The following is a 14,982-nucleotide window of genomic DNA, read 5'->3' on the forward strand; positions in this document are numbered from 1 at the left end:
GGTTTTCCTTGGTGAATTCACTGGGGTCCATAGCTGGGCCTCTTCTTTACTTGTGCAGAACCATAATGTGATCGATATGCCAGGAGTGATTTGTTCCTGTGGGATGGCCTCAAAACTGATCTAGCTCAAGGAGGCTACCAGTAAAACTGGGTTTCCAGCTCAGGAACTCAGTGAGAATGATGAACTCAGTGAGGAATTCAGTGAGGGCTGGCTGGGGGCTCACTTTCTCTGCTCTCCAGGGGGCAGCTAGAACCTGGGCGTGGTTCATGAGTGTTCCCAGGATTCAGACACTCAGACAGCCTGTTGTGCCATCTATAGAGCATAGACTCTTGAGGGACCATATCCAGGGCCCAGCCACCTCTGCCCGGTGCTTGGGCCTGCCTCCTTGGTCTGACAACCATACCCCTTAACCATCTGTTTAGTCATGGCGTGCCTCTAACTATGCCAGACACAGTATGAGTAAATGCCTCTGTGATACTGTCCCCATATTAAAGATGGGCAAGTGGAGGTCCAGAGAGGTGAGTTATATGCAACCTTGTGTCACTTATAAGTGGAGAAGAAGGGATTTGAATCAAGATTTACTTGCTTTCTCTGCAGTGACTTGCACATCACTGATCTCATCTCTGATGTGGTAATGTTACAATATACTACAAATATTATTTATTGGGATTTCAGCAGATTGCTCCTTTCTCCGGGGTCAAGCAATTGCTGTTTGGCTCATATCCTCTGGCTGCAGAGTAGCTGCTGTTGGGTTTCTCAATGTTTTCCAAAAAGGAAAACCACAGTCTTGCTTCCAAAGGTCAAGGGCCAGTAAGGAGAGCGGCCATAAGTGGTGCATGGCAGCCTGGAACTTACCCAGCCCTCATTAGGTTGGCAGACCTATAGGTATTATGTGGTGCTTGTAGCCTCAAATCCTACTGGGCAGTGACACTGAAGATGCCCTAGTGAAGATAAAAGCATCCAATGCCTGGTCCATCCTCACTGCCTCTCTCAGTCCTGGGTGAAGTGAAGACCCTCAGCCCAACTGGCCATATGTCTGCCCTGCCATCATTGCTTCATTTAGTGGCAATCAGGAGAACGTGGCAGGCCTGAGACTTGCTCTCTTTGAACCAAACTTAGTTAATAATATTTCTCACAGCAACACTTCCACTGTCCACCCCAGGGCATCCTCTCTATGCCCTCATCAGCCCACTGTCGCCACTTGGACTGTGGTGGGCAAGCATGGAGTCCTGACCACTTTATGTGACATCACAAGGAGTGCTGGTTACCCCTAGAAGTGCACACAGCACTTTGCTGAGCCCTTTCTCTCTGAGCCTTGGTTCCTTTCCCTTCCCACCAGTTCCCCTATGCCACTTCTGTGTCCTCTGGACATAAGCTGATTGGGTCCCAGGGGGGGACGGCCGAGGGCCCAGTTAATGGTGGGGCCAGCTGTGCCTCTTGGTGCTTGGTCAGTGGCCATGCAGAGTTGTAGTGCATAGTGGTCAGCAGTCTGGGGCCAGGGAGCAGTACCTGGATACCCCCCTGGCTGCTCTTGGTAACTTTGCTGTTCCTCACAAAGTTGGCCCCAGCATCACCTCTGGCCCTGGCAAGACTGTGGCTCCAACTTTTCTTCAAGAAGAGCCTATGGTATGATGAGGATGTAGACCTGGGGAAGCCCTGCTGTGTCACTCACTGGACCCTTGCCAGAGAGATGATTGCCCTCATGTCATGAGGGCCAGAGGCACCTGTAAGAGTGGGTCGATAGGCTCTGCTCCCTTTCCTTTCTCTGTCTCCCTCAGGATCAGGGCCTGGTGCTGGGAACTTTGAGGTAGACTGGAAGGAACCTGTACCCCTTCACCGACTCATTCTGGTCACTGTGGTTTTCATACTCCAGGAGCAAAGAGAAGCACAATAATATGAACACAAAGGAGAGGCAGAGCACCCAAACCCTGGGGCTCAGGAGGCATTAATTCCAGAGCTTTCAGAGCATTCCCCGGCTCCTGGAAGATAGGGAAGCATCTGTCATCCATGGCCTAGGGCTTGAGCATATGGTTCTCAGGAAAACCGGGCTGGATGTCTGACTGTCAAGTGTGACCACTAAGGGTTCTGGCCTGTCACCTGGACAGGCCTGTCTAGGGATACACTGTGTTGCACAAGAAGACTGTACACTCCAACCAACCCAGGGCCTGCCCTACTGTATTTGGCCAGGCCTGGCCAAGGTCATTTTGTCACTTGTGATCCAAGACAGATGGAAGGACCGAACCAGACTCCTCCCTAGCCTGCCATCAGCTCTCCTCTCTCACCTACCTCTTGTTTCCTACAGAGTTCATCCTCTCGCTTCTGGAGAAGATGCAGACACAAGAGATACTGAGGTTGCTGCGGCTTCCCGAGCTGGGCGACTTGGGCCAGTTCTTCCGCAGCCTCTCAGCCACCACCCTTGTGAGTATGGGTGCTCTGGCTGCCATCCTCGCCTACTGGTTCACTCACCGGCCAAAGGCCTTACAACCACCGTGCAACCTCCTGATGCAGTCAGAGGAAGTGGAGGTGAGCAATGTGGAAGTGGCTGGGCTGTGGAAAGGAGTGGGCAGAGGACAGGTATCTTGAAGGTAGAAGCCAAACTTGTAGCCGATTTTACCTAAAATGGTGCAGAGAATCTTGGTTTCCCCAAGCAGTGAACCACTAAGCCCCCCAGTAGCCTTGAGCAGCATCTCCTGCTAGATGCTCCTCTGCCTCTCCCAGGAATTGAACCCTGGGCAGAGCCCAATCATGGCCTTGCACCAGGCCTCTAGTTTGCCTGTCTCTTGGGTGGGAAGCCTTGGCTCACTGGTGCCTCAGTAGAAAACCTAAGGTTCTCAAGGAGCTGCCAGATAAATTCCCTCCCACAGTCTCTCTGTGCCCAGTCATGGTCTGGAGCTGGGACTCTGAACTGAGCCCACCCGTGCCCCTGTCCTCCCAGAGCACATGGACTCACAGAGAAGGTCACCAAGGGGAGGAAAGGTGCAGTGGCCCAGCCTGGACAAGGGTATTCCAGGCTAAATCTAGAAGGACTAGTGAGATTTGTTTCTTTCTTAAGCTTGTGACATTTATTTTGCCTTTTTTTTAAGTTTATTCATTTATTTTGAAAGAGAGAGAGAGTGGGAGAAGGGCAGAGAGAGGGGGAGAGAGAATCCCAAGCAGGCTCTGCACTCTTAGCACAGAGCCCCATGCGGGGCTCGATCCTGTGAACTGGGAGTTCATGACGTGAGCTGAAATCAATAACTGGACACTTAACTGACTGAGATACCCAGGGGCCCCTATTTTGCCTTTTTAAAAGTTATCTTTTTCTTAAACTTTATTCATTTTGAATACATAATATATTCACACTTCAAAAGGGAAAAAGGTCATAGACTGAAGAGCTTCCACCTTTTCTTCCCCAGGGAAACCTAGTAACGATCATCTGTGAGCGAATAGATATTTACTCCTGTTTTTAAAAGCTATCATGCTGCATATACAGTTCAACATCCTGCCTTTTTTGCTCTTGATCTTGGCAACCATGAGCATAGCAGAGTTTTGCCCACTAGGAGAGGGTGCAGGTCTAGATAGGATGGGAATGTTCAGGGCACTTTTCCAGCAGAAGGCATGATATGTGCAAAGATGTGAGTATGTGATCTTGTACCTGGTGGCTTTGGGAAATGGAGATTCATATGGGGTGGCTGGACAGTGGAGAGGGGCTACCAACAGGCTAGCAGAGTAACTACCAGTATGGAGTTTGGTATACAGAAGCCCTGAAGGGCTGGCTGTACCTCTTACTAGCTATATGATTCTTGGCAGTTTCTTAACTCTCTGAGCCTCAATGTCCTCAACTGTCAGGTGAGTAATAAAAGGAGTATCTGCTTCCTGAGTTGTGGTAAGGATTTGGTAAGGTGACACAGAGAAAGCACCAGACTATTTGGTAATTTTAATTATAACTTACTTTGAGAGGCCAGCAAGGACAAAGGCCCATGGGCCAGGATCCTGGAGGGAGCAGCATAGATTTATTTTTTGTTTTTAGTAGTAAGCAGACACAGGGTGAATTCGTGCCGTAGAAGGGTCATGTGGCATGGGCAGGAGTGTTCCTGGACAGGCACCTTTAGCCAGTATTCAAACTAATTCACGCTATTATGTGAATGATGGATGGCACCCAAATTTTTCTTAACCTAGGGGTACAGCAGCAACAGATGATGGGATGAAGGCCACCTTTCCAGGCTGATCCTGATGCCAGAGGGTAGCCTGACTCTAGCCAACACTCACCATTCCATTGTATGAATGAACCATAGGTATATTTGAACAGTCACTGAAATTATGGACATTTTGTGTGTGCTCACGCAGTGTTTAGGTGCTGTGTGCATGTATGGGAGACCAGTGTACTGGGCCTGTGTATGTGAGCCAACTGTGTTTGAGTGTAGCTGCATATAGGTCAAGCGTATACCAGCCATATGTGTGTGAGTGTGTGTAGAGGTTGTGTGTGTACCGTCCAGGTGTGTGTAGGCCATGTATGTGAGTGCACACAGAGCATGTCCCAGTCCCAACTGTGTGGCCCTGGTGTGCATCCACGCTGTGTACAGCCTGCTGCATACCGGTGCTCTCCCCTGATGCCTATGCCTGCCTCAGCCAGCTTCCCTGGCCTGTGCTTGGCTCGTAGGACAGTGGCGGGGCCCGGCGATCTGTGATTGGAGATGGCCCTCAGCTGCTCACCCACTATTATGATGATGCCAGGACCATGTACGAGGTGTTCCGCCGTGGGCTTAGCATCTCAGGTGAGAGGGGCTGTGAGGGTCTGGAGGAGCCCTGCCAAGGGTTGAGCAGGTGCAAAGATGTGAGCTGACAAGCAGGGAACCAGGGGCGTGGCAGGTGAGTGGTTGCCAGGTTCAGAGGAGAAGAGCAACTCCTGGCACTCCTCCCACTTGGAGAAGTAACTGCATTATGCGGCCGAAGGGCTGACCTCAGCTTTGTTCTAGCCCTTAGCACTGCCTGACCTTAAACCATCTCTTAGCTCATAGTTAAAAAAAATTTGTTTTAATGTTTATTTATTTTTGAGAAAGTGAGAGAGAGAAAATGTGGGCCAGGGAGGGGCTAAGAGAGGGAGATACAGATTCTGAAGCAGGCTCCAGGCTCCGAGCTATCAGCACAGAGCCCAACGCAGGACTCAAACCCACGAACCCCAAGATCATGACCTGAGCTGAAGTCAGACGCTTAACCAACTGAGCCACCTAGGCACTCCTTAGCCCTTATTTTATATCTCCTATGGGCAGCCCCTGCTAAGCCTCAAACTGCCAGGCCTCTGGCTGGCATGGTTCAGAGCCTGAGCCTCTGGGATGTCTGGGTGACCCAGGGTATGGGTCAAAAGGAAGTGGTCACAGAGAGGCAACTCTCCATCTCTGCCTCATAGTCCCCACGTCTTTGTGTCCCCTTGGGGCTGCATCACACAGGTCATGGTGGGAACTGGCACTGTGTTAGTCCTTATTCCAGGGCCTCCCTGCTCCTTGAGGACATGTCATGCTTGTGTGCTTTAGGCCTCCTTCAGCTTCAGCAGGTTAGACAGGCAGCTGGGGGCAGTTCACTTGACCCATGGACCACCCCACAGGATGGGATGTCCATTCACCTATCTGATGAGCAGATGCAGGTGACACCCACCCTACCATCCTCCCTGGCACAAGGCCTGCTTATCTCTCTGCAGGGAATGGACCCTGTCTTGGCTTCAGGAAGCCCAAGCAACCTTATCAGTGGCTGTCCTACCAGGAGGTGAGTGATAGAGGACAGGCCCCACCCTGTCGACCCATGTAGGCCTGGCATTGTGGGGCTTGTGGGTACCCTGCAGGGTCTCAGAGGGTCATTGTTTCCTTGCATGGCCTGTTTGCCAGACTCCCAGCAGCAACTTCAGAGGACTTCCTGCCGACCTGGGTAGGGTCTTAGGGAGGTCTCAGACCTGTAGGAATCCTTACCTGGGAATCTCCCTCCCCTGCTAAAAGTCCTTGCTTTCCATCACTTCCCCATGTCCATGTGCAGGTGGCCGACAGGGCTGAATATCTAGGGTCCGGACTTCTGCAACACGATTGTAAAGCATGTACAGATCAGTTTGTTGGTGTTTTTGCACAAAATCGACCAGAGGTAAGCTTCTGCCTTGATTGGTTTTAGAGGTTTCAGTAGAGTAGGGGGTTGGGTACCATACAACAGCCCTGGTCCAACTGCATGTAGGGCCTAGGACAAGAGAAAACATGGATGTACTTGGTCCATGCCACCACCGACTCCTTTGGCTTTGCCCCTAATCAGGAGTGGACATCTCAGCCAAGCTCCATCTACACCCCACCCAGCCCCACAAACAGGTGTTTCCTGAGCCATGGGAGAAGAAAGACCTAGGGAAGAAGGCCACAAGGCCTAGAAGTAGGCTTTGGGCTATTTGGAGGCCCCACATTCCCTGGGGCATGCGTGCTCTAGAAGGCTGTGGGGAAGCAAGTACAACCAGTTAATCTCATGGATTCCTTGCAACGTGGAGAGGGCCAAAACAGAACCTTCTCAGGAGGACCCAGAACAAGTACCCTGGTTGCCTGGGCATAAGAGCAGTACAGCCCTCCTATCTGCTCTGTGCTCCCCCAACCCCGCACCTGTGTGTCTCCACAGTGGATCATCGCAGAGCTTGCCTGCTACACGTATTCTATGGTGGTGATCCCACTATATGACACCCTGGGCCCTGGTGCTATCCGCTACATTATCAACACAGGTGAGCCACCACTGCCTCCTCTTGCCACTGGCAGCCAGCCCCTGGACCCCAGCCTCTTAGCTTACGCTAATTGTCTGATACTAGTAAGCACTTTGCTTCCATTCTCAAAGAACATTTTCCAATCTGGCCGTTGAGTTGGCTTTCCCCAGTTGGACTTCACCTGAAGGCACCTTCCACAGGGCCTGGCTACCGTGAAGGAGCCTCTGCAGCAGCCTCCACACAGGCTTCCGACTCTCTGAGGCTTACTTTTCAGCTCAGGGCAGATGCGGGGGAAGCGGGGTGGTGGTGGCAAATAACCTCAAGCAGACCTGAGATTATGGATCCTGAGCCTGGAGCAAAGGAATGCTTGGAATCTGCTCCAGGACATTCCTTGGCCTCTTGCCCTTGTTTCTCCTAAGCTCCATGCACTTTCCTCTGTATATAACACATAGCCTACATGGCCTGTCTTCTGCATTTATTTACACACAAGCTTTGGCACACACAGCCCATGGCTCTGCTGCCTAGCCCATGCTACCCACAGTCACAGCCTGTGCTCACACAGCCTGACTTTTCCTAATGGTCCCTTCAGCTGACATCAGCACCGTGGTTGTGGATAAACCTCAGAAGGCTGTGCTTCTGCTAGAACATGTGGAGAGGAAGGAGACTCCAGGGCTGAAGCTCATCATTGTCATGGAACCATTCGAGGAAGCTCTGAAAGACCGAGGGCAGGAGTGTGGGGTGGTCATTAAGTCCATGCAGGCCGTGGAGGTGAGTGTCTGCTTCTGGGCTGTTTACTGGGCCATAGCTGGTTGGCTGCTGAGCCAGGACTGCTGGTTATCTGCCCCTCTCATGCCCCCGGGTGGACGTCTTGGGCCATCAGGGTGTGTCAGGGCTGAGATAGGGCAGGCTTTTACAAGGGCTGGTGGCAGGTGGTGAGGTTGGTGCCTATAGGCATCCTCTAGGTGACAGGCTCAGTTGGCTGGCACATTGAATAACACAGGCACCAATAGGTATATGGTAGTGCCAGTCTGCCCCAGAGTTACTTACATAGCCTCTGGATCCTCCATGTTTTCAGCTAGCCATCAGCCTGTCTGAGCCTGAATACTACAGACATGAGGTCCAGGAGTCTTTGAGAGGTTCCTTCAGTGTGTCCCAAACTCCCAGCAGCCAGCAGAACCAGTTTTTCTGTGCATGACCTCCCCAGAGGCATCAGGCTGGTGGCAGCTTGTGGCCTGCTAGAGTGACACAGGACATCCTGGTCCCCAGGGCCTCACTCCCGCCTCAGTAGCAGCTCACCCCCACCATCCCTTTCTGGATGTAGGCCCCTGAGCTCTCCAGGTGTTCTCCTACCTGCCTGTCTGTCACCAACTATACTTGTAATATCTGGGCAGTTGTACCGTCCATGGTTTGGGGGCCACATTTATGCTGACAACCCCCCCCCCCCATCTGCCCCTCTAGCCTTGACCATTTATCTGGAAGTGTAGGCCACCTAGCCATTCTGTCCTGAGCATGTGTCCCAATGGGCACCTCAAGCTGTCTCCCCCGTTGTGCACGTGCACAGTGTCTAACCTCTCCTTGGGCCTCAGGCCCCTGTCTGTAATGTGTGGGGTGGCCTAGGCCTGGATGTGCATATAAGAAGAGGCCACTCAGGTGGTTTCTCCACATAGGCAGGAGGTGGTTTCTCCACCATGCCAAGCTTATTTTAATTTTTTGTTTATTAACTTGTTTTGATCAATCAGAACTTTTGAGCATTTTAAAAATCATGGTTTTCTCTTCCAGGAGTGTGGCCAACGGAATCATCACGTCCCTGTGGTAAGCTCATCTGCCAGCAGGTCTTTATTGATGGTGTGCGGGGCTTATCCTCACAGACCACGCTCACTATGCAAGGGGCCTTGCTAGGGGGTCAGAGAAGCACCCCTGTGTTAATAAGCCATTGCTGTGAGCAGCTTTGGAAATACCCACTCAAGGAACCAGGACTTGTGTAGGTGAGGGTGTAGAGAGGGACCTGGAACAGGAGTCAGACGTTTAAGATGGAGAAAAAAAGGGCAGCCATTCCTCACTACCCTTGGTTCTCCAGAGGCCTTTTCTTTGGGAAGGCTTATTTTTTCCCCTTGTAGGTAGTGAACTCTACAAGGATGGGGTGAACAGGAGAAGCAACAGACTTAGAAGTGAACCCCAGGGCCAAGTGCCCTTGTAACATCTGCTGTCCTTGTTCATCTTTGTGAATTTTTCTTTTTAAAATTTTTTAACATTTATTCATTTTGAGAGACAGGGCACAAGCGGGACAGGGGCAGAGAGAGAGGGAGCCACAGAATCCAAAGCAGACTCCAGGCTCTGAGCTGTCAGCACAGAGCCCAACACGGGGCTCAAACCCACGGACCATAAGATCATGATATGAGCCGAAGTTGGACCTGACTGAGCCACCCAGGCACCCCGTGAACTTTTCTGTGTGTTACCCCCGAGTGATACTTCCTGGGGTCAAGTCACCAGTGACAGTCACTGGCCCTGGGAGAGCCGTGTGGGAGTTTTAAGCTTGCTTACGAGGCCTCTTGCCTCCAGTCTTCCCTCCAGCTCAGCCCTTCCCACTCTTCTTACCTGCCCCTGAGCTTTCTCATATGCGGATCAGCCCTTCATGGGCAGCCCTGGTGTATACCCACCTCCCTCATACCATACCCCCGCCTTCGGAGCACCATTCTCCAACCTCTTGGCACACCCTTGCCTCCATGCCTCCACCGGTAACCAGGCTAGTTCCTCTTCCAGAGCCCATCTTCCCTTTGTCTGGAGAGATCTTGCTTGTCCCTCAGTCCCAACTCATGTCATCTCTTCTGCATACAAGTGGGCATGATAGGCTCCTCCTGGTGACCCCAGGACTCTGTGCTCTGGGCCAGGGCCAGGGTCTGATACAGAGCAGTCTTGGTGCCACAGTGGGAATCTCAGTTCCTGGGCCACACATTCTGTTCCCAGGCCTAACCCCAGACATTTGGGAGAAAGTGGGAAGGCAGGATGGAACTTCTCCACTGAGAAGGTGAGGTCTTTGTTAGAGGCCTAGATGTGACCACTGTAGCCCAATCCCATCTCAGGTTCAAGCTGGGGAGGCAGCAGGGCCAGGTGAGAAATTAGTGTGACAGATGGATGTCCAAGCCCCCATCAAGTTTCCTCAGCCTCTTTCCTGAGGACCTGCCAGCCCACCTTTCTGACGGCTGCAGGCAGGGGCAGGCACACGATTCTATACCCACTCGTGGCGGGTGGGGGTGCACAGAGAGGCTGGCTGGTTGAGAATTCCAGGGGTCTTGGGCCCTGGCTGGCCACTCTGGGTCCTCTTAACATACACTTCTTCTCAACTCTGCAGCCCCCGAAGCCCAGTGACCTCTCCATTGTGTGTTTCACAAGCGGCACAACAGGTGAGCTGAGGCACCCAGATCACCAGCCGGGGCCACCTGCAACCTTCTCTAGCAGCCTTGGTGGTGTGACTGCAGGGGTCTCTGCTGCCCCCCCTGACCTCTGAGGCATGGGCTGAGCCTTGTCCCATGCCTGATTCCAGACCATGGGCTCCCAGTGCCCAGCAGGAGGCAGCATGGGTGGTGGGACATGGATAGTGTGGACTGTGAAGTCCAGGGTGGGGGCTGGCCATTTCCTGGAGCTGGGGCCAGAGGAGGGCTGGGTAGCTGAGTCACATCATCCCTTGCTGAGAAGCAGCTCTCACCACTCTCCTTCCTGCCCTGACTTGGCCTTTGTGTCAGGGACCACAGACAAAGTGTGGGGTTTGGTGTCTGAAAGTCTTGATTTGGGTTCCACTTCTACCACTTGCTGGTGGCTAGGAACCACTCACCTAGGCTTGCTGCCACCTCCTCCCCAGCCTCTCCCTGTGATAGGGTGGTTGAAAGTGCCAGAGAGGGAATGGTGTGGAAAAAGGCAGTGCAGAAACTCTGAAGGATGGGGCTGGTATGCTGTGGGCGTGGATGTCGGATGAAGACAAGCAGAAATGATTCACCCCATGCCTGGTGCTGACAGAGGAGTGCATAGGGCAGCATCAGCAAGGATAGCCAAGGAAGGCTGCTTGGAGGAGGCAGGGTGCACAGGAGGGGTGTGGCCACAGGCACAGCACTTCACAGTCTGCAGTGCCTTTTCCGTCCAGTCACTGAGCTGCTGGGACCTCAGCACGGCCTGTGAGGCAAGCAAGCATGGATGCTATATGAGTGGATGCCACCAGCAAGTGGAAGCAGGGGACTTGTGCCCTTTTTCCAGAACCCCCGGCCCAGTGCTCTTCCTCTGCTGCTACTCCATCTCATCTATTGACTTGGGAAGTCACTTGTCCTAGCCTTGAATGGGCAAGAAGTTTCCAGCCTTCTTCTTCTGGTTGGAGGGCTGGCCTGCCTTGATGATAACGCTTGATGGGGTGGGCAGTGAAAGTGGAACTTTGCACAGTCTCTGCAGATGCAGCCTCTAAGGCATTTGGCAGGTCCTCCCCAGCCCCATAAGCAGACCCGCCATGAGGATGGATCATGATAAACAAGGCTTTGTTAGATCTAGATGGATTTTTGCCATTAACTCAGTGGGTTTGAGGATTTCCACCCCATGGCTAATTTTTAACAGAAAAGAAATAGCATAGTCCTTGCTCTCCAGTAGCTGTCATCTAGAGTCAACGCAGAGTTCAAAAACACCCTTCAGGTTTACGTGGGGTTTTTTTGTTTGTTTGTTTTTTGTTTTGTTTTGTTTTTTTGTCATGAGTTTCATACGTAAAATTTTGGTGATATGTCTCTCCAGCCTGGGTTGGGAAACAGGTTACTATTGTGGCCTTCATGTATTTATTTTTTTAATTTATTTTGAGAGAGAGAGCAAGCAGGGTAGGGGCAAAGAGAGAGGGAGAGAGAGAATCCCAAGCAAGCTCCATACTGTCTCACAGAGCCCAACACAGGAGAAAGAACTCACAAACCATGAGATCATGACCTGAGCCAAAATCAAGAGTCAGACATTTAACCAACTGAGCCACACAGGCACCCTACTACCGTGGCTTTTACCTTTTGACCCTTGATGTTCAAGAGTGCCCCTAGGCTTTTAATGAGTCAGTTGGTCATATTGGCCTCCATATCTGGAGAAGAACTTCATGGAGCAGAAATGTGCTATCACCCAGGTGGAGAGGGCAGGCCTCATGTCCCAAGCTTTTCCAAACCATGAAATCACAATTGGAAGCTAAGCCATCCTGCCCAAGCTCTGTGTGGTGGAAGATGGTCATATGGAGCCGGGAAAACAGGTTGTGATTTAGTGCCCAAGCCTCCCGCGATAGAAGTGCTGCTGGTGCCAGGGCAGAGCTGGGGGATTGAGCAGACCTCTTATCACCCTGCCCGGCTGTACTTGGATTTCCTTGGCATTAGCATGAGCCTGTGCTGTGCCTCTGGCAGCCATCCTGTTTTCGAACACATCAGCCCTGCCTGTCCTCAGCATCACAAACCCCGGATACAGCTTCTCTTCTGAACTGTGTTCCCAGCTTCATCAGGGGCCCACACTGTTCTTTCAGTGGGGAAAGATGGAACGTATGATCTAAACCTGACATTTGGTTCATGATTCTGGTGGAATCATTCTGGGAAGATTTTCTTCTTGCTATATGATGGAAACATCTGTGGAGATCCCCAGAATAAGCCAGTGCTATGGGACCCCCTAGTCAGGCTGTGACAGTCCTGCAGGAGGTGAGAGGATGGGGTTTGTCCACACTCAGGGATGGCTACTGGGTGGGTATATAGTTCGTTGTTCATTTCAAAATGACTGTTAGCTGGACTGGAATCTGATAGCCCCTACCCCCCACAAAGAGAATTTGTGGGTATAATATAGCCTTGTTTGGGAAATTGGGTGCCATTAGTGATAGTTAAGACGTATACTATGAGTTCATGTACCCTCTCTTCCCAGAGAAGAAAATACAGCGATCTTTTTAAATATATCCTTCTCAAGCTCTATGCTTTTAGCATTCTTTTTCTAACTTATATCGATTCACTCATTCAGCTCATTTATGGAGCATCCAGTATGCATCAGACATAGTGCTGGGGGCTGAGGTCACGGGGATGGATAAGACAGACCCCTGTCTTCATGAGCTCACAGCTTATGTTACCGGGCAGTTCAGTACAATGTGGTCACTGCCTCAAGAGTCCACATCCCAGAGTGCATGGAGCACTATGCCACTGAGAGGTCAGAAGAGCAGGACAGAAAGGATTCCCAGCGGAGTCCACTGGAGCAGAGTCCTGAAAGATTGGTAGCTGGAGGAGAATAGGAGGAAGGGCATTCTCAGCATGGGGAACAGCATGTGCAAAGGATTGGCTGCAAGAAAGAAAATATTGCTTCAAAGGAGAGTTGAGTGAGGAAATAGCTGTCTGGGAACATGGCCTGGGAGCACTGGCAGGAGAGGAATGATGAGGGCAAGAGTTTCAAGTGGAGGCTGAGGTAGAGGTGAATAGAATCTGTCAGTGTTGTCTGGTGGCTGAACTATATCCAGAGGATGCCACCACAGAAATGCCTGCTGGTGCTCTTGGCAAAGGCTAATCGTGGAGCGGAGGCTGGAAGCAGAAGCTGATTGCAGTGGAATGAGGAGTGAATGGGAGGTGAGGATGTCACATCAGCACATGTGGACAATTTCTTCAAGAAGCATGGCCATGTCACCAAAAGGCATGCTCCATAGTGTTGATAAACATCGCTGTTTGAATAGTCAAAATCTGGAAACAACTCCAGTGCCCATCAGCGATAGAATGGTATACCTCAATAGAATCCTCTCCCTTACTGTACATTGAGTGAAAGAAACCAGACACAAAAGATTGCCTCATTTCTTTGGTATAAAATTACAAGAACAATAAACTAGTCTATGGTTTTATAAGTCAGGATAATGGTTGCCGTCCAGGATAACGCTGCCCTGGAATGCTGATGATGTTCTAGTTCTTTAAAAAAAGAAATTGTTTTTAATATTTATTTATTTTTGAGAGAGAGAGAGACAGATAGAGTGCAAGCAGGGGAGGGGCATAGAGAGGGGGAGACACAGAATCCAAAGCAGACTCCAGGCTCTGAGCTGTCAGCACAGAGCCCAATGCAGGGCTTGAACCCATGGTTCGTGAGATCATGACTTGAGCTGAAGTTGGACGCTTAACCGACTGAGCCACCCAGATGCCCCGTGATGTTCTATTTCTTGATCTGGTGCTGGTTGCCCAGGTAAGTTCGCTTTGGGAACAAAAAAATCTACTGGATCTGTACACTTATTTGGGCAATTTACCACATATGTATGTTATGCTGTAAGGGAGAATCTATGTGAAAAATAGATTAGCTTTGAAGGAATGACAGACCAAGAGTGGAGCTGGCAGAGGCTATGGAGGGGGTGGGGCTCTTGTTATGGAAACACCTGAAAGTGTTTTTTGTCATCGAGAAAGAGCCACTAGAGACAGAGGAAAGGGAGGTGCTGCTCAGTGGAGCAGAGCCCTTAAAACTCTGGTGTGGATTGAGGGAGAGAGGAGGCTTCTGGATACAGCAGGAACGAGATGTACCCTGCCTGGAGAAGAACGGAGGAAGAGTGGGTAGAGGCCCCTGGAATTGGAGCATCTCTTCTGTTCTAATTAAGGGCACCCAGGAAAGCTCAGTCATCTGCACTCATTTAGCCGAGCATGTAATGCCCATCGGCCTTACCTCTGTGGCTGCTCAAAAGTGGGATCTTGGGAAAATACTCTCTTTGACCTATTTGTTTTGTGCCATTCAGTTCAAGACTTATGTGACCATATGCATAAAACTACATCTGGGTATTCCTGCTGTGCAGCTTTAGGAGAATTTCTTAACCTCTTTTAAGCCTCAACTTGCTTGAATATTAAATGAAGCCATCTAATATCTGTAATATAGGCTGTTTTATGAAATAACTGAGTTACCATGTATGTATGTATGAGATGCCTAGCACAGTGCCCACAGTCGTGGATTTCAGTACCTGGCTGCTATTATAGTTATTATTTGTATTTCTACCAGCTCTCAAGTCTGATTGTTTAAAAAATTGGTGGATATGGGGTTGATGAAAGTAGGACTCAATCCTGAAGAAGAGTTGAGAGCCTCTAGCAGGGAGATGAACACTCTATCTGCATTATAAAACTTCCAGAGCATTTCTGTCACCGGTGTCTTTTGTAACCCACCTTTGTGTGAAAGTTGAAGCCAGCAGCCAGAGGAACCTCCAGCCAGAGGGCCCGTCACTGTTCCCAGCCCCACTCCCATCCCACCCCTGCAGGAGAGACCTCGAGCTCAGCTTCACCCCATAACTGCTCTCACTTGGAGCCAACATC

General features: G+C 50.9%; 1 protein-coding gene across 5 annotated transcripts in view; it reads left to right on the forward strand.

The window, feature by feature from the left end:
- ACSL6 (acyl-CoA synthetase long chain family member 6) overlaps window positions 1-14,982 on the forward strand; it is a 59,256-nt gene that overhangs the window by 15,086 nt on the left and 29,188 nt on the right. For all 5 annotated transcript variants that reach the window (XM_058736996.1, XM_058737003.1, XM_058736987.1 and 2 more), the window contains 8 exons: window positions 2,303-2,523; window positions 4,640-4,754; window positions 5,675-5,739; window positions 6,004-6,105; window positions 6,616-6,715; window positions 7,284-7,462; window positions 8,474-8,506; window positions 10,044-10,095. In XM_058736996.1, coding sequence (XP_058592979.1) covers window positions 2,303-2,523; window positions 4,640-4,754; window positions 5,675-5,739; window positions 6,004-6,105; window positions 6,616-6,715; window positions 7,284-7,462; window positions 8,474-8,506; window positions 10,044-10,095 — 867 coding nt within the window. The remainder of the gene's footprint in view (window positions 1-2,302; window positions 2,524-4,639; window positions 4,755-5,674; window positions 5,740-6,003; window positions 6,106-6,615; window positions 6,716-7,283; window positions 7,463-8,473; window positions 8,507-10,043; window positions 10,096-14,982) is intronic.

The sequence above is a fragment of the Neofelis nebulosa genome, chromosome 1 (genome assembly GCF_028018385.1).
Source record: "Neofelis nebulosa isolate mNeoNeb1 chromosome 1, mNeoNeb1.pri, whole genome shotgun sequence".
In the NCBI taxonomy this organism is placed as follows: Eukaryota; Metazoa; Chordata; class Mammalia; order Carnivora; family Felidae; genus Neofelis; species Neofelis nebulosa.